General features: G+C 45.0%; 1 protein-coding gene across 5 annotated transcripts in view; it reads right to left on the bottom strand.

The window, feature by feature from the left end:
- The window catches only part of HOMER1 (homer scaffold protein 1), a 1,117,839-nt gene that overhangs the window by 378,298 nt on the left and 714,947 nt on the right, over nucleotides 1-24,594 (bottom strand). For all 5 annotated transcript variants that reach the window (XM_069627415.1, XM_069627411.1, XM_069627413.1 and 2 more), the window contains one exon: nucleotides 13,391-13,444. In XM_069627415.1, coding sequence (XP_069483516.1) covers nucleotides 13,391-13,444 — 54 coding nt within the window. The remainder of the gene's footprint in view (nucleotides 1-13,390; nucleotides 13,445-24,594) is intronic.

Below are 24,594 nucleotides of genomic sequence, written 5' to 3'. Positions count from 1 at the left end.
AGATAAGGTCTCTGAGGAAGTAAAAATCGTGTCTCGGCCAATAGTCCCTCCGGTGCAAATACTGGGTTTAACTACCAACATTTTTGAGAGCATCCAAAAGGAACTTTCCGTGCATGACCTTCACCAATGGTGCAAGCAGGGCCCTCAGCACACCATTTTGGATGGGCGCCCATATCATGGGCAATCATTGTACTTGCCTACACCCCAGCTACAAAAACAGGCGATGTCATGGTGCCACGATTCCTCCCTAGCGGGTCATCCCGGTAAGGCAAAGACTCTAGAATTGGTGGGGAGACATTTTTGGTGGCCAAAGTGGCGGGTTGATGTCCAGCAATATGTACGACAGTGTGCAATATGTGCTCGGAACAAAGCCGATCACCAGAAACCAGCAGGCCTCCTACGTCCCCTGCCAACACCAACTACTCCTTGGCATACAGTTACCATGGACCTAATAGTTGAATTTCCACAAGTGCAGGGCTTTACCTCCATACTGGTGGTAGTGGATGCCTTTTCTAAAATGGCTCATTTTATCCCCTGCAAAGGGGTTCCAACAGCTAAAGAAATCGCTGAATTATTCCTGCAAAACGTGGTTCGGCTTCATGGCCTTCCATGCCGTATAATCACAGATAGGGGTCCACAGTTCACCTCCAGGTTTTGGCGCGAATTTTATAACATCATTGGTATGGAAATCGGTTATCCTCGGGATATCATCCCGAGACGGACGGCCAAACCGAACGTGTGAACCAGGGGCTTGAGCAGTTCCTGCGTTGCTTAGCCGCAGGACGGGAGACAACATGGGTTCAACATACTTGGCTAGCAGAAATGGCATATAATAATGCTGTTCATTCTTCCACAAAACGATCCCCGTTCTTCTGCTTGTATGGAAGACATCCACGGATTTTACCTTCATCCATCCCAACAGCAGAAACGGCACTGCCTACATTAGCAGGACAACGGATCGAAATAGAGCAGGTCTGGAAGGAGGTGCCGGATAATCTCTTAAAAGCCAAAAAAAGGTACAAAACCTATGCCGATAAATATCGACGTGCTAGCCCTGTATACCATAAAAACAATTTGGTATGGTTGTCCACTCGTAATTTACGATTAGAGGGACCAAAAAAGTTACAACCTCGCTATCTAGGCCCATTTAGCATTGAGAAAGTAATCAACCCAGTAGCGGTACGACTGGCCCTGCCCTCTCAGATGAAAATCCACCCGACTTTCCATAGGTCACTGTTGAAACCAGCCCCGCCTGGGGTACGCACTCAAAAAACACCCCCGGTACTTGTACAGGGGGAGCCGGAATATGAAGTCCGAGCAATTCTGAACTCTAAAAAAAAGAATGGCCAAGTCTATTATTTAATCGACTGGGTGGGATACGGGCCTGAAGACCGCTCCTGGGAACCCTCACACCATGTACATGCCCCGCGATTGCTGCGCACCTTTCACAAAAACTGCCCTGAAAAACCTGGGGGACCTGCCTTCTGTGGGAGGGGGAGTGCTGTCAGGGGTAAGACTGGCCTTGGGCCCAGTACTATTGGGACTGTGGGGCCAGGGACCATGAAGAAACCCGGATCCAAAGGGTTTCCGTACTTTAAAGGGCTGTTGTGCCCTTTCTGCAGACAGATCCAGCGTTCAGCCCGCCGGAACTACAATTCCCAGCAGGCTTCGCGGGCCCGCGAGCCAATGGGAAGCCGCGCTGGTTGTGGCACGCGACGAATGCGAATGCGCAAGCTCCAAGGCACGGGGCTTGTGCTCGAGACGCCGAGGAGAGAGGACGTGAGCCCAGCAGCTCCCCGGAATCCATACGCGAGGGGCCAAGAGCCACAGGAACCACGATCCGGCCCCTCGCAGACACAAGATAAGTGCCGCTCACCCCAGGGAGAGTCAGGGATCCTAGGGGAAGCGCAGGGGGCATATCCCGACCCCTTCTAGAGCCCCTGCGCATCACGCAAAAGCTAAGTGGGCGGATTCACGGGAAAGTCGTGTTTGCTAACTGAAGGAAGTGTGCATGTTTTCGAGTGCATTCATCTCTTGGGAAAAGCGCCGGAAGGGCGCGTGAGATGAAGCACTAGCTTGGGGACCCGGTCTGAGGAAAGACCGCGTTCTGACACCCGGTCTGAGGAAAGACCGCGTTCTGACACCCGGTCTGAGGGAAGACCGTCTTTGTGGGCAAAAGTAACATCGGGGCTTGATAAGCCACGTGCGGCAGCGCACCCTAAAGATTCCTGGATTGTTTATTTTCAAAGCTGAACGCGTGTTGAGAGAGTTTGCAAGAGAGTGTGAGACCAGCAGAACGTATGACAAACGCTAATGCTTGTCCTTTGTTTTCTTTTAGTTTGAACCCGATTCGAACCTGAATCTCGGACTGCAAGGACGTGGCACAGGACTTGACAGTCTTGCAGGACAGGACTTTAAAGACTAAAGCAAAGCTAAGTGTGCTAGTGCATGAGACTGTGCATGAGACTCTGTTCATGAAAATGTAAATGGGCTAATGTCAACAATTGTTTGTTGCTACCTTGGTATGTTGTTGTAAGGCTCAAAAGAGCACCTTCAGGTTGGTTCAAGGGGTCTGGTGAGGGTGGCAGCACCTTTACATGTAGAGGTGTTACGGCAGCTCCATCAGCCAGTTTGAGGAAAGTGTGCAGGCATCGTTTACCCTAAAATTCCCAGTCCTATCCATAACTTCTTCCCAACCCTCAATCCGGTATTCCTAAAATCCCTTTACCTATCCAACCATCGAGACCCTAACCCTCCTTCCCCGCTCTGGTTTAGGAGGCCTGTGTAAAGCTCTGTCTTGCAGGCACTGAAACCATTGAGGGGGTGGTTGGTACTGCGTCGCTCCTGCGCCTAGGACCTGAGCATCTCTGACAGGAGATGTGGGTGTCATCCACATAAAAATGACAAGAAAGATTAAAAGAGCTGATGAGTGCCGAGAGGGGAGCAGTGTAAAGAGAGAAAAGAAGGGGGAACCAAGCCCTGAACACAGAAGGTGCATTTCTTGGTCACTCATTCATTTATTTATTTTTATTGTTTAAAAAGAGGACTTAGCTCAAGAGCAGCAGAGTGTGGGTAGCTGGCATTTGGGCTGGCATCTTTTAACAGTAGCGCAGTACTGTGAAGTCTGTTTGTTGGTATGTGCATCCATTGGAAATAGTCCGTGATCGGGTGTTGTTGAAAGAGCTTTGTTGAGAGATTTGCGAAATTGGAGAATTGTGGGGGTATTCCGAGCCGACACCGGGATTGAGTTCCAGAGGGTGGGTGCATGACAAGAGAAGGATTGTTTGCAGGTTGTACGGAAGGCATGGTATCAAGAATAGAAAGACACAAGTTATCACAGTTCACAGATGTTTATTAAACTGTATAGGTAGGGTGGAAAAACGCTTAATCTAAACCTAAATCTAAGAGGGGAGCAAGCTACAACCATCCAATCAAAATAAGGCAGTCCATGTGGCGTCTTGTCAAACAAAAAGGGCTTATGCTAAGAAAAACCTATTGCCAATCCTTACACTGAAATACAAAAGAGTGTGGGATAGGGCTCATAGGAAATAAAGAAGTGTTCACAAACAATATGTCAGGATGCGGTAGTCGTGGTCTCACTTCCCCACGTTTTGAGCACAGGACAATGCGGGACTCTGGAGCACAGCACACACTTGAGCTTTCCCAGCACGAGACGACAGTTCCGGTTTCAGCTATCAGGATCTTCGATGGCTAAGTCTCTTTCTCTATAAAAAGTCTCTTGCCTTTGAGGGCTTGATGCGTTCAAAATAACAACAAAAAGTTGTTTTCTGCTTGCACGTTGGGTTATGCTTTTTCACCCTTGCATCTCCCTCTGTGGTATTCACGAATCTTAATGTCTTTTAAAACAGTTCAATGTGGACAAACCTCTGCCGGGTTCACTCTAGTCAACACACTGTTTCTTTGGGACTTTAGACTTTGCCCCTTGTTATCAGCATCCCTCCTTCGGGATCACTCTTGCCAATCACACAGTTCCTTTTACTCTTACTATGTGGGATTCACTTCCCTATTCACGATCATCTGTCGGTCAAAGACTTTCGACTGTACAAAGGATTTTACTAGACCCCTGTATGACCACTTTGACCCAATTCTCTCCTTTCCCAAGGCTTTCTAGTAATAGTAGTTGCAACAATCTGTTAATCTCCCAGAGTTTCTCGAGTGATTACCCACGTGGTGCCTGGCTCATCTGCAAATGGCTTTCACCATTTACATCCACAGTTCGTTGTACATTCTGCAATCAGCCGTTTGCTACATTTGTTTGACACAGTTCGGTTTCTTTATCGGTCCTCCCCTCGACTCACCAGCTGTGATGAGCCGCTTGGATTTCTTCATATCTGGAGTCAAGGCCAGTACCACGGTAGCAGGCATCTCCCTCTGTCCTGCTTATCAGCATAGGCACGCTCCGAGTACTGCGGACATCTGCTGAAACACACTTGGGCTATTGTTTGCGGTCTTACAATTCATTCCACGGAGGTCTCACAGGCCTTAGGACGGGAGCGCAACAAAGTACTGTTTGCTGTTTGCTCGCCCCCCCTTGAAGAACGTTGTGGCCGCCTCCTGCCTGTTTCACTTCTTGTCTACGGATTACGGTGACTGCAGTATCTCTGGAGCCTTGCAGACTAGGAGGACGTCTTTCACTGTGACTCCTCACTTGCCTGACCCGTATCTGGAAAGAACAAGGTATTTCCGGGGATTGTGGCCCCACCCCTCTCCTTTGTGACGCCCTTCCTCCTCCTACAAAGCTCTCCCAGCCTAGCGCACCCGCGCTGCACACCGCGAAGCACTGCAAAGTACTGTTTGCTGTTTGCTCGCCCCCCCCTTGAAGAACGTTGTGGCCGCCTGCCGCCTGTTTCACTTCTTGTCTACGGATTACAGCGGCTGCAGTATCTTTGGCGCCTCGCGGACTAGGAGGACGTCTTTCACTGTGACTCCTCACTTGCTGACCCGTATCTGGAAAGAACAAGGTATTTCTGGGGATTGTGGCTCCACCCCTCTCCTTTGTGACGCCCTTGCTCCTCCTACAAAGCTCTCCCATCCTAGCGCACCCGCGCTGCGCACCGCGAAGCACTGCAAAGTACTGTTTGCTCGCCCTCCCCTTGAAGAACGTTGTGGCCACCTGCCGCCTGTTTCACTTCTTGTCTGCGGATTACGGCGGCTGCAGTATCTTTGGCGCCTCGCGGTCTAGGAGGACGTCTTTCACTGTGACTCCTCACTTGCTGACCCGTATCTGGAAAGAACAAGGTATTTCCGGGGATTGTGGCTCCACCCCTCTCCTTTGTGATGCCCTTCCTCCTCCTACAAAGCTCTCCCAGCCTAGCGCACCCGCGCTGCACACCGCGAAGCACCGCAAAGTACTGTTTGATGTTCGCGGTGTGTGGCGCAGGGCTGGGCATTAAGCTATCAGCTTGAAGTATGGCATAAGTTGTTTTCCTTATGGGGCTTGATTGCTGCTTTGTGTTTAGGTGACCCGTCTGCATTGGTTTGGAAATTATAGGCTTCTATATCACCTGACCCTCTCTCAGGTCCTCGCATAACTTTTTCCCGAGACTCGATTCTTGATTGCATATTCTTCTGATCTTGGTTGTCACTCAACCTATATAAATACATTAAGGAACGGAAAGCATTTGCGTGACTCCTCCAAAATACTATCTTCCAAAAAAATGTCTAGACCAAAAATGGAATCCACGCACTCGCTAGTTCTAGGCCAGAAATCCCTCCTCTCTATTTCTGCACAGATTGACTCTCCTATAAGTCTAGAGGAGAAACCCCCTCACTCTCCTCCATCTGTATATCCCATCAACACAAAGCTGTCAGAAGGAACGATGCCAGATGCCAGAAGGAACGATGCCAGCACAGTTAAACGCACCCTTTGCCTTAAAGGCTGCCAATGATTCTGCCTTTAACTTAAATGACAACATTAAAGGGGCAGCCAATTTCTCCTCCTCCTTTGGGACCGATAACATTGATAATCCTTTCATCCCGCCCTCAGATACCTCTATGCTTGCACCAGGCATAATTGCGGCCTTAGAAAGGCATATAAGCCTTTCATTAGGTCCTTCGACCCTTGCTGCCTCGTCATGTGGAGTTCGTGAACAGGTACATTTTCACCCCACTCCTCTGCCCTCAACATCTCTGTTCACGAAACCTCTAAATTGTCCCAAATCTACTAATTCCTTCTTTGCCCCAAGCAAAGCTGGGAGCTCTCCTACAATGGAATTCTTCCCTCAAAAGAAATTACAAATGGAAGATCTATTTTTCCAGGAATTCCCATCTAAACAAATGTCTCAGGAGGCCACATCTGCTCTGATTTCTCCCCATTCTCAGGTGTCTTCGATACCGCTTGAGGAGCACTCCTCACACGTATTAGAACATGAACTACACTCTTTTCCAGTGTTAACACGTATCTTAAACCTCCTGGACAAAGGGCATGAACTTACACATCTCCTCTTGAAAGACATGAAGGAATTAATATCAATTAATTCCTCGACACTGTCCAAAATAGAAGGGTTCATATTAGCCCAAGAGGCATGTCACACCTTTCATATAACATGTCCTGAACGCATTGCTGAGATTGTAAGAAGGAGCCTGCCTTCGATGCTGCCCTTGCATGCTTTGACTTCACAAAGCACTCAAACTGGTGAATCCACTTTACTGTTAAATGGAACTCCTACCTCATTTGCGAACGCAGTGGCGAAACCTCTTGCTCTCGAGGCTATAACTGCTTCTCCTCCTGCCGTAGACCAGGTTGAAGTAGCAAAATCACAACATGAGAGAATTCTCCATCCTTCAGAATTTTTTCAGAATGACATGGAGACACCTAATACGCACTTCTCTCGATAGCCCCTCAGCCATTACTAACATCTTGGATGAGGTCGAAGCCAGTGAGAAGTCAGATTCTATAGATGAGTCCAAAAAGGTCTACCATCCATCTCGTAGAATGAAGAAAGCATATCAGAGAGCAATAACAAGAAGAAATAAAGCAAAATTGAATAAAAATAGCCTGTCTAATACACTCGATGCAGGCTCCTCCTTACAGAATTCAGCTAATAATCTATGTGTTGAAGATGTTGCACTGAACGCTTCCTCTGCAGGGAACGAAGATCTACAACTTAACCTGAGCCAATTAAATGAAGAAAGTAAAATGCCACTTCAATTCAAAACTTCACACAAAGTGAAAAAGGGGGCGAAGAAAGGTACAATTACTTCTGACCTGAAACCAATTGCAGAGTGTATAATGAAAGAGAAAAGTGCACCTATAACACCTTCTCGATGTGATGGCTCCGACTCCTCTGTTCCTATGATACAAGCAAACATGAGCACTTTTTTTCCCTCTATAGAAAATAAAAAAACATCTTGCTCTGGAGATAAAATTACTCTGGACAGAAGTTCCATAGAATCGTTATCCTCTGCTCCTGTGGTGGCACATGCAATGATCCATCATTCCTCTTCTAGTCAGCTCATCGTGGAACCAGATTTACTCCATTCACAGAACAACTTACCTCAGTCACTTGCGCCTTGTATAAACTCACCCTCTAAGTCTCTCTCTACATTGCAACCAGAAGAGCAGATTGTTCAAGTTATGAAGCCTGTGCCACCCCTTCCTTCTTTTAACGTAAAAGCAACATTATCCCCAGAGGAGTTGATTGGTCATCCTGTGAAGAATGCACCCCTACTTCCGTCTTCTCTCCCCTTGGTTGTAAATAATAGGATTCTCGAATCCTTTCATGATATTCCGGGTGAAACACAAACTATAATTGGGTGGTCTAGTAATCCCCAAATTAATGGAATGGCACCCATTAATCGCACATTCCTGATGAATGCACTATACAAAATTCCTTCTCTCCGCAATCTGACTTCACAAGATGTTGAATGGATAAAGTTACCCTTTATCAATAACAATTGAATGCTATGCAAAGTCCTCTCACCAATCATATCAAAATTAATATGGTAGCACAAATCAGATTTGGTTTTCCTCGGAACTTGAGTTGCAGGCCTTCTCCTCCTTTGAAAAGGCGATGGCTTTTTTTGAATTTAAACCCCCAGTGTTGTCTAAAGACATAAATGGAAGTACTTTGGCTACGTCTAATCAATCAGAGAATTCCAAAATTCTAACACAATTAGCTTCTCTCAACTGCATTAAATGGCCTCTTGGGGATCTTACCCAAGTTAAAAACTCCTCCTCAGAACACTATTGCACACCTCTCTACACCTACGAATTTATAATGTAAAAAACGAATTATTCAATCATGGAACTGTTGTGGATTTAAAAATATGTCAACATGGTTTGCTAATAGTGATACTGAAAATCTACCTTCCATTCTATTCTTGCAAGAAACCATGTGTTCCAATGAGTTCCAACTTGATGGCTTCACAGCCGTTCATAACTTGGCCATTCAACCGACCTTGGGTCGTCCAGTTGGAGGCATTACAATTCTACTTAACAATCACCTTTGTTTCTCTATAAATTATAGCCTTTCTACACAATTGTTTCTGTTAATTGACTTGAATATTAATATTTCAGGTCTCAAAAATGTTGTGCTTATATCATTTTATTGGAATCCATCTGCCTTACATATTGAAGAAGCAATTAACATCTTAAATGATACCTTAACTGACATAATAAACAAACAACCTGCAGCAGAGATAATGATATGCAGTGATTTTAACGCTTTTCTTTATGCGACTGCTAACTCACCTCTATCTAATGAATCCACCAAGCACTTCAAGTACGCATGTGCAAATGATGTAAGGTGGGCTAATTTTCTTCTTTGCTGGGATCTCTATGTGATCAACCCAAATCTTCCTAATTGCTTTTTCACATGGAAAAGGGGAAATCTAAGTTCCACCATTGATTTCATAGTGGCCTCTAAATACCTATTAGGCATATTATCACCTATCACTTCCTTCTTTCTGCCGTATGGAGATCATTCCATTCTTTCTAGCACTATGATGGTGGTGACAGATTCTTTTTCTGTGCTACACTCGTTGACTGTAGTTCAAATTGACAGACCGCTACTTTCCATCCATTGGAACATCTCAACGTGTCGTCGACTAACATTTTTAGTTAATCGCAACCTATGGCCTGACTCAAATATTGATGAGAAAGCATCTCAGATGATTCTCTCTTGGAATCTTCAAATGATCCAATCACACCTTCTTGCTATAGCTGACTCCACACATAAGTCACTCAGAAAAGCAAATACTTCTCGTATTTTATCAAATACTCTTGCTCAACTAAAAATTTTAAAAAACTCGAGCAAAGAAACTTGAAAAAAAGGTTCTCTGCCATGGATAATCGAGCATATTACGCAGCAAAAAATACTCTGCAAAGAACCCACAAAAATAGAGTAAAAGCTGCCCGTTTATCCTGTCATCTTATAGGAAATCAGAATATGGTACAACTTATTTGCAATCATAACATTCGCGACATTTGGAAGATCTTACGATCAGATAATAAAACTTCACAGACCCCGTTGGAATCTGCCATAGATGGTATGTCCTGGTTTGCTTTTTTTGAACAGAAATATTTACTTCCTTCGGGATTTAAACATTATGACAATACAAACTTAATTGCACACATACCTGCTAAATGCCATGGTCTCTTGAAGACATTTTGTTTTCAATCTCAAAACTAAAAATCTCTAAATGCGCAGGCCCCGATGGCCTTCCACCAGCTTCATCAAAGATGATCCCTTGTTTTGGGCCACTGTGTTCTTAAAGATTTTTCAATCAATCTTTAGAAACAAATGTCTCCCACAATCCTGGGTATAATCGATCATAATACCCCTTCACAAAAAGGGGTCATTGAATGATCGTCTAAATTTCAGGCCAATCGCTCTCATTGATGTTGCTGCTAAAATCTTTGCGCTATTATTATTAAAAGAGGTTGAAACTCATATTGCGGAAAATTGCATACTTAAAGCTCAGACTGGTTTTAGGAAAAATATGGGGACTCAACTCAATGCAACCATTCTCGCTTATCTAACAGCTGCTACACATTGCTCCATGCATGGGCCTATTTTCATAGCCTCTTCAGATCTGTCTTCCGCCTTCGACTGCGTAATTCGTGGAAGACTATGGCAAAAAATGCTAGAATATAAATTCCCTCCTTCTCTAGTTGCTCTTATTGCACTACTTCATTACAATACTTCTTTTAGAGTACGCTTCTCTAATGCAGGCCATCTGACGCAGCCAATTCTTACAGCAATTGGTGTTAAACAGGGTTGTACACTTGCTGCGGTACTTTTTAATTTATATCTATCCGACATTGAGGGAATTTGGGATTCTACCAAATCCTTTCCAGTACGCCTTGGCAAGTTACACCTGTCATGGTTGGCTTATGCTGATGATGTTCTTTTATTTGACAGCACGCACTCTGGTCTCCAGAGTAAATTCACTACTTCTGCAAAGCAAATAATCTTTCTGTTAATTCACTCAAATACAGTATTCTAATTTTATCCTCAAAGAAAAAACTATGCAAATTCGGTTGGCATATTGAATCACAAAATCTTCATCTTGTCAAACAGACAACATATTTAGGTTATAATTTGGCAAACAACTCTTCATCTTCTTTCTGGCAAAAAGCCTTAGCTGAGAAAGCACTCCCTTTACAAGGTCAAATGAAAATAATCTATCATAAATACTGTAAATTCTCATTGATGCCATTGTTTGAGTTTTATTCAAAGACGTTGAAGCAATTATTCTATACTGACTCGACCTTTGACTCCCAGATCTTACTATCTTTCTCAATAAACTGCAAGCAAAGCTTTGGAAATCCACATTGGGCTTACCTAATTACTTACCCAATGTAATACTCTGTCATGAATTGGGTCTAAACTCACTTGCTTCGCGCCATAATTGGCGCATTCTCAACACATACATAAAGATGAGTTTTCCTCAAGTAAACTCTCTTTACGAGGATTTTTCACATATGTTGATTGAATCCCATCCAGTGTCTATAGCAAACCTAAAAAAGGGCATACTTACAATTCTATCTGGTATTAACATTCCTCCAGAAGAATTGCAAGTTATACTAAGATTGGCACATAAACGTTTGTTTGTGAATGATTGGGCTGTAACATCTGTGTAACATCTGATCAAATCACTTTGTATTCTTCTTTTACAGAATATGCGTTGTTTAGACATAAGCAAACACCCTGGGCTTCATTACGACCCTGGCGCTAATGGGTTAAAGGCGCCGTAAAAGGCTGCGGCGTCATTAACCCATTAGCGCCTGATTACGAGGTCCCTTTGCGGGACCCGACATTAAAGTAGGGACCCGCAAAGGGACCTTGGTGCTAAGTACGGTACCGCAATTTGCGGTACCGTACTTAGCGCCTTCCCCATTCCCATTGAGCCCTATGGGGCAAAAAAGGGGATGGGGAAGGGCCATGGAGGAAGGGGAATTACCGCCCCGCCAACCTTGTAATGGGGTGGTAATTCCTCCTTTCTCCATGGCGGAGTCGGCAAGTTACCAGCATGGACCATGGTGCTATTAGCACCATGGTTTTCCACCTGGGTCGTAATGAGGCCCCCTGTCTGCAATATCTGATTCTTTGTCCCTGTGCTGAAATCCGTACCTTATACATGCGTTTCCGTTTAGATTTATTCCACACAAAAGCGAGAATCATGTATTGGTCAAACTACACCAATATATCTCAAAGCATTACATGCAGATTTTGTATGAATTTGGAATGCATAGAAACGTTAAAACATCTCTTTCTTGTATGTCCCTTCTTTGAAGAAGATAGACAAAAAACTATCAACTCTTTTTGTTTTACACACACTGAATATGGACGTGAACTCATATGTGCTAGATGTATGTGGGGCACTAGCAACTCCCTAATACTTGTGACTGTACGTTTGTTGAAAATTATCAACTCTGCTATTTTGTTGTAATAATTCTTTCAGGTCTCACAACGAAAATTATTTTTTATGTCTTTTTTTCCTGAATGTTTTGATTTTGTAAATATCTTGTAAGCTATGTATTCTTTGTATGTAATTTTCGTTCTTTTTGTATTTTTGAGAATTGTATATAATTGAGTTTTCAATTTTTTGTAAAATGATGTAACGTTTGAAGATGATTTTTGTTACAATTTTGTAAAGATGCGTACGCATCAAAAACAAAATGAATAAAATTAAAAAAAGAAAAAAAGGGCAAAGTCGTTTCGCTCTTTGTCACCCTCTCGGTTCGCACCGTTTTTCTCCTCCTCTTTAAGTGCTGTACCTGGATAGCTGTCTCATTGTGCGGTCTGCCTTGCTCATGTGGTGCTCTCGTGCTCCACCTTTTATCCCTGAGGGGAAGGGAAAGGGCCGTCAGGTGTGTGTGTGATTCAGGTCAATTGCCTGGCTTTGCCTGACCCTTGTGTTGGGACACATAAGGGAAATGGCTCTGGTGTTTGTCCGTCGTCTTTCATGATATGCGAAAGTGGTTGAAAAAGGGGGGGGGGGAATTGAGTGTTTGAGTATCCTATGGGGTAGGTTGGAAAAAAGGCGTTATAAGAAGGGGGATACCATGTTTCACCCATCGGTGTCCCACTTCCACTCCCTGAGGTCCCCACTCCAGGTGATCCTCCTTCACTAGTCCACCCCCAGAAACTGGATCCAATAGCGATGGCCGTGTCCTGGGCACCTGGATAATAGATCCCCGGGGACTAGTCAGGGAGACACTGTGAGGTTTCTCACAGGGTCCTCTCTTTGCGTGTAGGGGTAATTGGTGCACTTGAATGACTCTAAAGTGCCATACACAACTAAACTACAAACATGGAAATGTCACACATACACAGGGATCAGAATTAAGGTTGGATAAGCAGGAGCTAAAAGCAGTTCCTGCGCATTCCGCATTAACCACTGAGCAGGGTCTACCACTGGTGAACAAGGAGCTAGTACAGAGCGTTCCGAAAATCTAACTTCTCCATAAGGTGTAAACCTAACATTTTGTCTATTATTTATGAATCCTTATATGCCCGTATGCCCTTATGCTGTGAGTGCTTTGAGTGTCAGATAGATGTTTCCTAATGCTTATTTATAGAGTGCCCCAAATACATATAGTTAGTGTCACACATAAATAGGTTTATTCAGCATGAGTTGGCCTGGGAAACCAAAGGTAGCTCCTGGTTGCCGTTGGTGTCAAACCAACCAGGTGCTTCTAGGCCACAAGCAGGAGATAAATAACTCCCAGCTCCCCTCAATTTTGAACCCTGCCCACCACCTAAAAAACTTGCCAGCTCTATCTTTTTTCTGCTGTGACTAGCCACATTGTCAATGACAACCAATGTTTTGCAGTTGAAAATATAAGCTCTACTGACATTTTCATGCAGATATACCATCATCATAACTTCAGAACGATGTAAATCGTGTCATACATCCTTACCCGTCATGTTCAGAATCCTCATCTTCATGCTTCAGAGCCTTGCTGATCAACATTCTGCAATCGCAAGTCAGGAAAAAAAAACATGTAATCACTTCACCCATACTCAAGATCAATCTACATTGAGATATACAAAGTATTTTGGTCCAAAATAATACACAGGTTTTTATATCACAGTTGATAGCTTTGTTCTCGGATGTACAAAACCAACCATTAATAAATAAAAATATTTTCTATGATAGATGCAGAATCCATGTCTTTAAATGTTCTAAGAAACTTTGGATGATGATTGCGGGTTGTACATACGGTTTACTAGAAACTATTATGTAATTTCAAAACATGTACAAGCTTTCAGTAGAAATTACAGAAAAAGAAACCTTTACAAAATATACAGACTGAATTCATAAGTGAAATACATATGTTTAAACAAAGCACACGATTACCTACCACATACCCCATCCATCTATTCCATTGTTTTGCATAAGTGTGTCGATGTTAAATATTTCCTAGTGCATCTGTGCTTCCCAAATTAAGAACATTTGTGCATTATTAAATAAATTGTATTCAATTATATTATGCGTTATTACTCTTAAAACAAAAGCATTATATCATAAGACACATTTAATTATGTTCATGTTAATAGTTCACAAACATTATATCCAAAGCTATTTTACTGTATATTTTTTTATTTGTTTTATTTTGATTATACTTGGTTTAACTGTATTTAAGCAGTTTTTACAAGTGAGAAATAGAGTCATTGGAGGCTCTTGGATGTGTCTTCTTGACATTCCTACACTGTTACAGTCCTTGTTTTCATTTGATCTTTGTTCGTCAATTTGCCTCAGGCGGGGGTGTGTCTAGGTCCAGGTTCTGGAAGAATTGCCCTACTGCAACGCCTGACTTCATTCTTATAACAGACATCAGTTTTGGCCACCAGTATAGGCAGATTCTGTCTTTAAACAGGTGGCCCATGTAGACTCTTCTTTTTGCTGTCTGGCCCAAGCAAGTGAGAAGCAAGTGTCTGATTGTTTCGACTGTATTGCTTTGGTCGCAAAAGCAGCAGGAATTTTGACTAGACTTGCCTCTGATGTTCAGGACCTCGTTGGTTTTTAACAAGTTCAAACATGCCCTCATGAAGGTTGATCTGAGTTTTTTGTTTGGAAACTTGATCAAATAATCCATGGGTTCGTTTATTCTTTGAGTGTTAGGCGGCAGGTGCGCTGTTAGCTTGTTTTTTGCTGCTAGCTCGAGTGTTTTAATCCCATCGGTTTCTTTCAGTCTTTTAGCTGCTTTTGTTGGATTAGTCTTGAGTTCTGTGAAAGAACTACCTATTTCTTCTAGAAGCATGCGGTTGTTGGTTCCCCATGTGGACAGCATTTTATAGATCCCTCGATTCAGTTCATCTAGGATGATTTCGTGTATTTTTTGTTTTGATAGCAGATCTTTATGAAAAGCATCAGGCTGTTGAGATCAACTGTGGCTTTTAGTGATGTCAGGCTAAGTTCTCTACGAATTGAAGCTATCGGTGTTGAGGCAGGAAGGTTTAATTCTTTCCTCCAGTAGTAGCCTTCAAGTTTGGACCAGATGTCTGGTGGTATTGCAGGCATAGCATCGGCACCACAGACGATAGCTGGTACCGCCTTGGCTTTGTAGAAGTTCATAACCGCTCTTAACGAGAAGCGGCCACATTTTTTATCCATTACCCTTGTTTGAGTTGTCAAGATTTTTGTTTTATGAAATAGGGTTTCTTGCATCTGGCTCTCTTTTTGGCTGGTGTTGATGGTCACTCCCAGGTATCTAAAGCTTTTAACTTTTTCCAAGGGTACACGGCTAGGTACCAGTTTTCTTGGAGTTTCCGTTTGGAGGTTTTCTCTAGAGTCAGTAGGTTGGTTTTGCTAGAGTTTATCTCTAGGTCGTTTTTTTTAGGTAAGCTTGAAGACCATCAAGTTTACGTTGTAGTTGGATTGCTGTTTGGTCAATCAGTATTATGCCGTCTGGATAGAGCATTCTGCTGATTTTTTTCTTTTCCCACACTAGGGGGGAAAGCTCTGATCGTTTTTTCCAGTAGCTGGTAGTCTCCTATATATGCGTTGTGAAGCGCAGGCACAAGAGGGCAGCCTTGCTCGACTCCTTTGAATGTTGCTATTTCTTCTGATAAGTGCGCCTCCCCACTAAGGCATACTCTCATCGATGTACCACTGTAGAGCTCTTTGATGGGAACAAGGTTTTCGCCCGGGCATTGCCAGTTTGTTAGCTTTTCCCACAGTTTTTCCCGATTGACTATCAAAAGCCTGTGAATGGTCAATGAAGGCCAAGTGTATCTTGGGGCTTCCTTCTATGACTTTTGCTTTTAGTGTGCTGAAACAGTAGGTTTGCCGAAGTGCCTACGTTCTTGGTAAAGCCAGTTTAAAAGGGGTTGTGTGCTTCAGAAGAAACCGTCCAAGTTTTGAATTTATCCAGTAAGAAAGACCCAAAAAGTTTCCCGATGGTATCAAGGAGAGCAATTGGACGATAATTAAGCGGGTCCTCTTTGTTGCCCTTTTTGTGGATAGGGATCACGTTCGCTGTTTTCCATGAACTGGGAATCGACTGAGAACTGGCACAGGTCTTAAAAATGTACACATTCAGGCTTGCCCATGCTTCAGGGTTGGTTTTTAGATCAAAATTGGAAATCCCATCCGGGTGGGCGCTCTGGAGTTTTTTAGTTTGGCAATTTTTTTGCATACTGCTCTTACATCCTGCTTCATGTCCCAATGCTTCGCAGAGATTGTTATGTTCATGGTTTTAATTGTTGGCGGTTTGAATAGTTCTGAAAAATGTTGGATCCAGTGATTCTCCCCTATGCTGTTTCGGAGCGTGTCTTGTGTGTCGTTTCCACAAGAGGCGATAAGTTGCCAAAATGCTTGTGATTGTTTCCCCTCGAGTGCTGTTAGCATTTTTTCCGCATCGTCTTGGTACAAAATAAGTTTGTACGATTTTAACCAGTTTTTATATTTTTTTGTTGCTGTGTTTGCGGCCGTTTTGTTTTCCTCTGTGGGTGATTATCTTGCTCTTTTTAGTTTCCGCATTTCTTTTCTTCTTGCTATTAGAAGCTGGTTTTTGGTGTGACTCTTGTTCTTGTTAAAGTTACTGTCGTGCCTCGGATGTTGATAAGTCACCAAGAGGGGGCGGTAGTCTATCTGTATTCGACCATCGATCCTTGTATCGTTCTGTATTGCTCTTTGGTATTTTTTGTGATTTATCTTTACTGTATAATGCAACATGTTGAATAACCCTAACACAAATACGCTTGATGAAAATATTTAGAAACACATTTAATTGATTACTCAGACCTATCCTAGTTGATTCTGTGTCTCATATTTGCTAATCTCATGTTCCTAAATACAGTCTATTTTTATTTTTGAACCCCTCCTTTTGCCTTCTTCTTTAATTATGGAAAGAACCCTCTTAATCTTATTTCACTTACCAGCTAATGATTTGGGGCTCCAGATAGCAACTGTCTTCACAGGGATTCTCTCAGCCCCAATTGTAAATCCTGTCAGTTTCAATCCTTGTTGTTAACCCAATCACTCCTCGCTGTCCTGCCCTAGGGTCCTCCCCTGTTACACAAATTCCTTAGTACTAGTCAAATCCCAGGTACAGGAATAGAGGTAAATCAAACTCTATCAGTCCACAGCTACAAAAGTGTACTATGCATTGATGCATTTTAAAAAAACATGGAGATGCTGCAGGGTGACAAGGGAGACAAGGTAGACAAGGTTGTTAAGTGCTTGCCATCCTTAACCTTCCCACTGCTTACAATTTCCCAACAGAGAAGTCAAACGAACAGTTGCCATGAACTAGAGAACACAGGTTTACCCATGTTCCACAAAATATTCCAGATGGCTGGAGCTTGTGACAACCTCTTATTTTCTATAAAGAGTGTTGTAAGTGAGTCACAGAGAGTGTAATAAATGTGCATTGAACTCTACCATTTATTTGTCTATGTCACAGTTTAAGGACTTGTTGTATTAAATGCTAGTTTGATGGCTTGATTTCAGAGTCTACATGTTCTCCAATAATGCTTTAAATAGAATTTATTTTTCAATTACATCATCAACATATTTAGAAAAAGATCTACCTAAAGCTACAGGTACTGTGAGGGTGTAGAAGAAGGAGACTGACAAGGAGAGATCATGTTTGGAGCTACAAACCTTTATTTATCAAACAAAAACCTATCTCTCCCTACTTGTAAGGGCTTACCCTGCCTCAACATCGGAAAACATTAAGGGCCTGTCAGAATGTCCGTCCAAAAATAATATGTTCTGTCAGAAACCTAGCAATATAACCCTAACACTTAAACCAAAAGTCCATAACAAAAGTAAATGACTCCCTTCTCCTGGTGTCTTGCTTCAGTTTCATCGTGATAATAATTCTTTCAAAGTCCCTTCACAACCGGACCAGGGGAATGACTCCCTGCCCCTGGTTCTTTTATCAAAGTTCTCCACAGTGATCCTTCAGCACTTTTATAGAAACCTTGTATCAGTTCCCATAAACTCTGTCCAGGAATTAGAAAAAACTAACTGGCTTATTTGATATCCCTTTTATATCTGGATGATATCCTTTCCAGCCAGGCTCCTCTACATCATTTTAAACCTTTTGCAAGTCTACTTGAGCAGTGGTAGTGGTTGAGCCACTGCGACATGGGAGATTACTTCCGATGCCCTCTGCTGGAGCAGTGGTATTGACTTGTTCACTGCGATGAGGGAGATAACTCCTGATGCACTCTTCCGTAATCTCTGCTTCAGCATTGGTATGAGATTGACCACTGCGCCAAGGCGATAACTCCTGATGCACTCTTGATATACTTTTCCTTTATCCTGTCCGCACCTGTACTCTTTCTGTCTTTCCCGTTACCTGCTTTTCAGGAATACTTCAGTGGTTCTTCTCGGGGCTGCAGGTCTTGCTTCTTGCTGTTTGCTTCTCCTCTCTGTTCCCTTGTGTGGCTCCATGGCTGCTTAATGCTGGCAGTCACGGCATTGTTCCTGGACCATCCAGTCCACACACTATGGCTCACGCCAAAACCATGGTCCTTCTCTGACCTAGCGTGTCGGCTCCTTTCCGACCAGTTGACGTGTTACTTGTGTCCCTCAGCTCGAACCACAGTCCTTCTCTGACCTCAGCGTGATGGCTCCTTTCCGACCAGTTGAACGATGTACATGCGTCCCTCGGCTCGCCTCTTCCCTCTTTAGGATTTGCTCGGCTTCTGCTCCAACAGGCCCAGTTTGAACTTTGTGGGCTGCACTGGTGGACTTGCGTCTTCTGCGATTGAACTCCCTGAGACCTTTCTTGCTTGTTATTTTATTCAATTCCATCCTCGTTCATTCCTTATCCCAGTATACTTCACATTTGGAAGTCAGTGTCTCACAATAGCACATGGTCTTATTATTAATAGCGGATGAATAGGGTGGCAATGAGACAAACGCCAAATTCAAAAATTAAAACAATTAAAACAATACACAAACAAATGTATCCAGTTGAACCCTATTGGTATTAGACAATGGGCCTCATTACTCGTGGTGGTACGGAGGCTTTTCCCAAGGTTGATGTCCTTATCCCCAGGAGGGGAGTCCCTTCTTTGAGGTTCTCACGCATATTGCTACCCCCAGGGGGACTATTCAGTAGCAGCCTCACCTCCCTACCCTCATAGGGATCCACCCTGGGAAGAAGTGACGAGACCTGCCGAATTGTCACAGTACTTATAAAGTGGAAATCCTCTTCGGTTTTCAGCATGGGAGTAGGGATACAAGGAGGTGGGAAGTGGCAGAGCGGGACCAAAAGATTAGCAAAGCGCAATATAGGGGCTAGGTATTTAAGGGACAGCTTCTCAACATTATACAGTACACAATCCCTAATGTAATCAAGCAGTACTCAAAATTAAGGTGCCATAGATCTGCCTGAAGTTGGGTGGCTCATGATCCAAACAAGTAACTTCAAATACCATAACGCAGTTCCCCGCTAAAGCGGTTGATGAGTCGAGTTCCATCCCACACCCTCAATCGTCTCTTTCATCCACTACTCCTGGTCTTCAATAGGGGAAACATGGTATCCCTTACAACTCTTTCAATGCAAAACCATCTCCCCACAAAAGCCCTCCACCTTGATTGCCTCCACTTGAATTGAATTGCTCTTGTGATTTCACCCAGTATTAATTCATTACCATCAGTGAACCGCAGTCTGCTCAAATTGCCTGTTATACTCACCTCACAGTATAAGCCAATGCAACTCCGGTCACCACAAGAGAACTTTGACAATCAGTGTGCCCTCCTAGGACCTTTATTTGACTGTCCCTCTTTATTTTTGGAACGATTAACCAAATCTCAAGGTGCGCCGCAGAATTGCTGTTTGTTGCGTGTTCACCAGACCAGTCCCCAATACAGGGCTTCTTCCCCCATACTGCTCCGCTGGGGGGCAACACCATTACAGTTTTGAACTTGGTTTTTAACTCTTTGGTCTCCTCTATGACAACGTGAGTGCCGTTTTAAGGGAGAATATGTCGATCTTGAACACCAATATATACACAATTTCCACACTAGTTACCCAATTGTTACATATTGGACTGGGGAGAAAAAGTGACATGGGAAAAATGGTATATATCCTCAGACAGCAATTTCTTGTAGCAACCATGAAACAAATATAGGCTGCATTATGTGTTCTCAATAATCATCAAAAAGCAGTATTACCGAAAAATATCATTTTTAATATATTAATCACTCTTTAGCACAAGAAATACACTCATTTGTTTTAAAAAAACATATACACATAACATAGTCATATACATCTTAAAATCATGCCACCTCACAGTGTACAGAATTAAATGCCAAAAATTTCATTAGCACAACACAACAATGGCAACTCAATTGTTCACATTTCCCATTGTGTGAACCAGCCCAACTTATATAAGTTTCAGTCCTCTGTGTTTCAAAGTAACCGGACATTCATCAGGGGCAGAAGTAATCCTGTGCTCCAGGTCGATTCTTCCTACATATACACCAGGTTGCTATCTCTAAGGATACAAAGACAAACACGTATCACTAACACGGGCATAATCAGTGTAATCAATCACCATAGCCAAACCCTAATCACCAATAGGGTATCTAGTACACACTACATCATATACTGGATCTGCGGTCAAAAGAAATATATGTCTTTGACCGTATAAGCCAAGTCAGTACTGGCTCTTCACTATTACAGCAGTAAGTGAAATTCTTACTGCTGTAATAGTACGCAGCACCACCTTCGATTTGTGGAAAGTCAGGGACCTTTACTTGCAGGATAGGGCTTGGATCTTACCAACCCTTCTGGCAGAGGTGATGGCCACAAGGAATTCCGTTTTACACAAGAGGAACTTGAGTGGGGCCTAATGCATAGGCTCAAAGGGGCCACCATGAGTCTTTGTCAGAACCATGTTGAGTTCCCACACCGGGGCAGGAGCATTGACTGGCGGAAAAGATCGAAACAGTCCTTTGATAAATTCCTTGACTAGTTGGTGGGACCAAAGTGATGATCTTACTGGAGACCTGGTGTAGCGGGAGATAGCTGCCAGATGTACCTTGATCAACGAGTGCTCCAGTCCGGCCTTGGCGGGAAAGATCGAAACAGTCCTTTGATAAATTCCTTGACTAGTTGGTGGGAACAAAGTGATGATCTTCCTGGAGACCTGGTGTAGCGGGAGATAGCCACCAGATGTAACTTTATCGAAGCGTGTGCCAGTCCGGCCTTGGCCAAGGATAGCAAGTATGGAAGAACCTGGGAGCCATGACCCTGAGAGGGATAACCTTCTGAGACCGGCATCACATATCGAAACGCTTCCTCTTGTGACTGTAGCACTTCAAGGTCGACGACACCCTGGCCTTGGCGAGGACCTCCCTGCAGGCAACTCATATCCTCTAAACTCTAGGGCTGCAGGAGCCAAGCCCTCCGTGTCAGCGATCCTGGGTCATGATCAAGGATTGCGCCTCCTTCTCTGGTGAGAACATCCAAAACCACTGGTAGCTTGACCGGAGGCGACGCTGACAGGCTGAGAATGTCCGGATACCAAATCTGCCTATGCCACGCTGGGTGATGAGTATCATCTTACATGGACACTATCTGAATGTGTGGATGACTCATAGCAGGAGTGGGAACGCTCGTAGCAGGAGCGGGAACGGGGGAAACGCATACAGAAACAGTCCTTCCCACAGGAAGGAGATCCCGTCCCCCAGGCTCCTCGGCTGGTGGAATCTGCGGGCAAACCTCTGGCACTTGGAGTTTGCAGTCGCCGCAAACAGATCAATTTGGGGCCTGCCCCATTTGATGAATAGGTGGTCCACCTGATCCAGACGAAGCTCCCACTCATGGCAGGAGCGCAGTTTCCTGCTGAGGGAGTCTGCATTGGTGTTCTTGATTCCCACCAGGTGGAGCGGGACGAGGAACATCCCCTGTCAGACGCCCAGCGCCACAAGCCCTGCGCTTTCTTGGAGAACGCCAGGGAATGAATGCCCCTCTGCTTCCTGATGTAGGACATGGTGGTGGTGTTGTCCATGAAGATCCTCACCACCTTGCCTTTCAGGGACGGTAGTATCTGGAATAGACTCCGGAGCCCCGGAGCTGTTGGCAAACTAGCTTTATTGCACCTTTTTGCAGCATGGCCCACACCTTTTCCAGGAGATGAGAGATGTGCTGCTCCTGCCGGGTAACCGGTGGAATCCGCTGACACCTGCTTTGAACCTCCAGGGTGTGTCCTTGGGCGAGAGCATCCAGAATCCATCTGTCGGTGTGGATCTTTCTCCACTCGCTGACGAACTTCGACCCCTCCGACTCTGCGGTCCGGTTTCAAGACTTGCCGGGACTGCAAGTCTAAGATGTCACTCACCAGCCGCCACTGCATTTGCTGACTGCAAAGGCCTTGTGGGAGCGGAAGGGCAAGCTTCAGGTAGGTAGGGGTTCGAAGCCTGTTAAGTCCCGGACTTCCAAGTCCAAGGGGATTTCCACCGATGACTGGAGGGGCGACTCTCCGCATCGGAAGGAATTCTGGGGATCTCGGTCCCAGAGTGGTTCCCGCCACTCGTCTTCCTCGTCCTGGCACTCGCGGAAGCGCTGTCACCGGTTGCCTTCCCCGTCCTCGGAGGAGGATGGTGCCTCGAGGAGGGTTACGTGCCCTACAAAGTCCTCGACTCCGGAGGAATGGGCAGCGTTCAAGAAATCTATGATGGCGATTTTTCAATCGCAGGACACAGGTCCGGTCGCACCTTCTGACAAAGCTGGCCTGGATCGGTCTTGATCTGTGGCTCGCACGCCTTCGGGCTCGGGTTCACAACGCGACACACATCGGGAGCTGCCGAGGTCCCGTAGGGACAAGGTTTCGAAAGGTTGCAAGAGACGTGTCTCTAGGTGTCTCGTTCCTCGTCCCCAGCGAGGCCGCAGCAACTTATTGAGGGCTCGAAGCCGGTGTAGACTCGTTCAGCACCGTGTCCGTCCAATTCGGACATCAACGCCTTGCCGTCATATAAGCCCATGGCGCCGTCGGCACCTGTGTCGACATCGACGCTGAAGCCTTCAGCGATCTCGACGTCGAAATTGTCGATGCTCTCAATGTCAAAGCCTTCGGCGCTCTCGGCGCCTTCAGGAATTTGTCTCGAAAATTGCCGTTGGAGTACCCAGACATTGTGGGTCCTCCAAGCAAGGCTACATCGAAGTCCGTGAGGCCGGTTTTGGCCTCCAGGCTCTCTTCTGTCCCAAGACCTGGGTTTCAACCACCTCTGGATGATATTTTTGAAGAGGAGGAAAAATCTGAGGTTGAGGAACGTGGTGACCTTGATGATGCTCCTATTTTTTCTGGGGACAGTAAGTTGGAGGAGTTGAGACAGAACCTCCATGATGCAAGTGGACTGGATACTTCCCCGGAAGTGGAGTTTGGTAAACCTGAGCCTGGGGCTCATGCAGGGTCTTCTTATAGGAGACTCATGGCACGAGTCTCAGAGTATCTGGGCTGGTCTAGTCATCCAGAAGACTTTGTGCAAGATGATCTGACAGACATCTTGGATCAAGGTCCGTCCTCTGACCCTGTTTTGCCATTTCATTCTACCATGCAGAAAAAGGTGGCCGCTGCTTGTCAGTCTCCGGAATCTCTTCCGGCTGTGAAAAAAAAGCTTACTAAGAAATACTGCCCTTCCGTTAGCGACCCCAGCTATTTGTCTACTCACCCCACCCCTGAGAGTTTGATGGTTCAGGCGGCTACGGCCTCCTCCAGGTAGGCGGCGTACCCTACCATCCCTCCGGATAGGGACGGCAAGCACTTCGACGGTTGAGCGCGGAAGGTGTTTTCTGCTGGGAGCATGGCCTTGAAATCGGCCAAATTCCTGTGTGCCTTGGAAAGGTTTACACACACTCTGTGGTCTTGTGTTGCTTTTGCAGCTGAGCGTATTCCCGAGGGGGAAGAAAGGGATGGTTTCCTTGCTATCGTGCAGGACAAGGATGCCATGTGTGAGGCCCTTCAGTCGGGTTTGGATAAGGCTGACAGTGTGAGCCGGTCCATGGCTGCGAGCACCGTTATACGCAGATTTGCGTGGTTGCGGAAGTCAGGGTTTGCTCCGGAAGTGCAAGCCCGTCTTCTGAACATGCCCTTTCATGGCGCACATTTATTTGGCAGCAAGGCTGAGGGGAGCCTTGAGAGGTTGCAGACCTCAAAAGCTGCGCGAAGTGTGTAAGTGCTGCGGTGCGTCAACCTCCGCCTCTTCGTCCTAGGGGACAGCAGTGGAGGGGAGGTTCTTTTCGTTTCTACTCCTTCTTTGGTAGAACGAGAGGGGCCGCCAGTAAAAGGGGCCAGCGAAAAAAAGTACCCGTGGTGGTCAGTGAAATCGTGGTGCCAAAGCCACTCAGGCAGCATTCTCTTTGCCATCAGGCACTGCCGCAGCCGCTTCTAAACAGTTGTGAGGCCATGTCCCATGGGGGCAGACTGTCTCAGCATCTCGAAGAATGGCGTGCCATTACTTCAGATGTGTGGGTTCTGGATACCATAGTTCACGGCTACTGCCTTCCCTTCCTTCAGCGGGCTCACGACAATCCACCGGGGAAACACTCTTTGAAGAGTCTGGATCGGCTCCTTACAAAGGAAATCTTGTCCCTGCTGGAGAAAGGTGCCATAGAACTGGTGCCTGATGCAGAGAGGAACAAGGGTTGGTATTCCC

The sequence above is a fragment of the Ambystoma mexicanum genome, chromosome 6p (assembly GCF_040938575.1).
Source record: "Ambystoma mexicanum isolate Mex_15411 chromosome 6p, UKY_AmexF1_1, whole genome shotgun sequence".
NCBI classification, from domain to species: domain Eukaryota; kingdom Metazoa; phylum Chordata; class Amphibia; order Caudata; family Ambystomatidae; genus Ambystoma; species Ambystoma mexicanum.
Note: the sequence above shows the minus strand (reverse complement) of the source record. Positions and strands in the feature narration are given on the sequence as shown.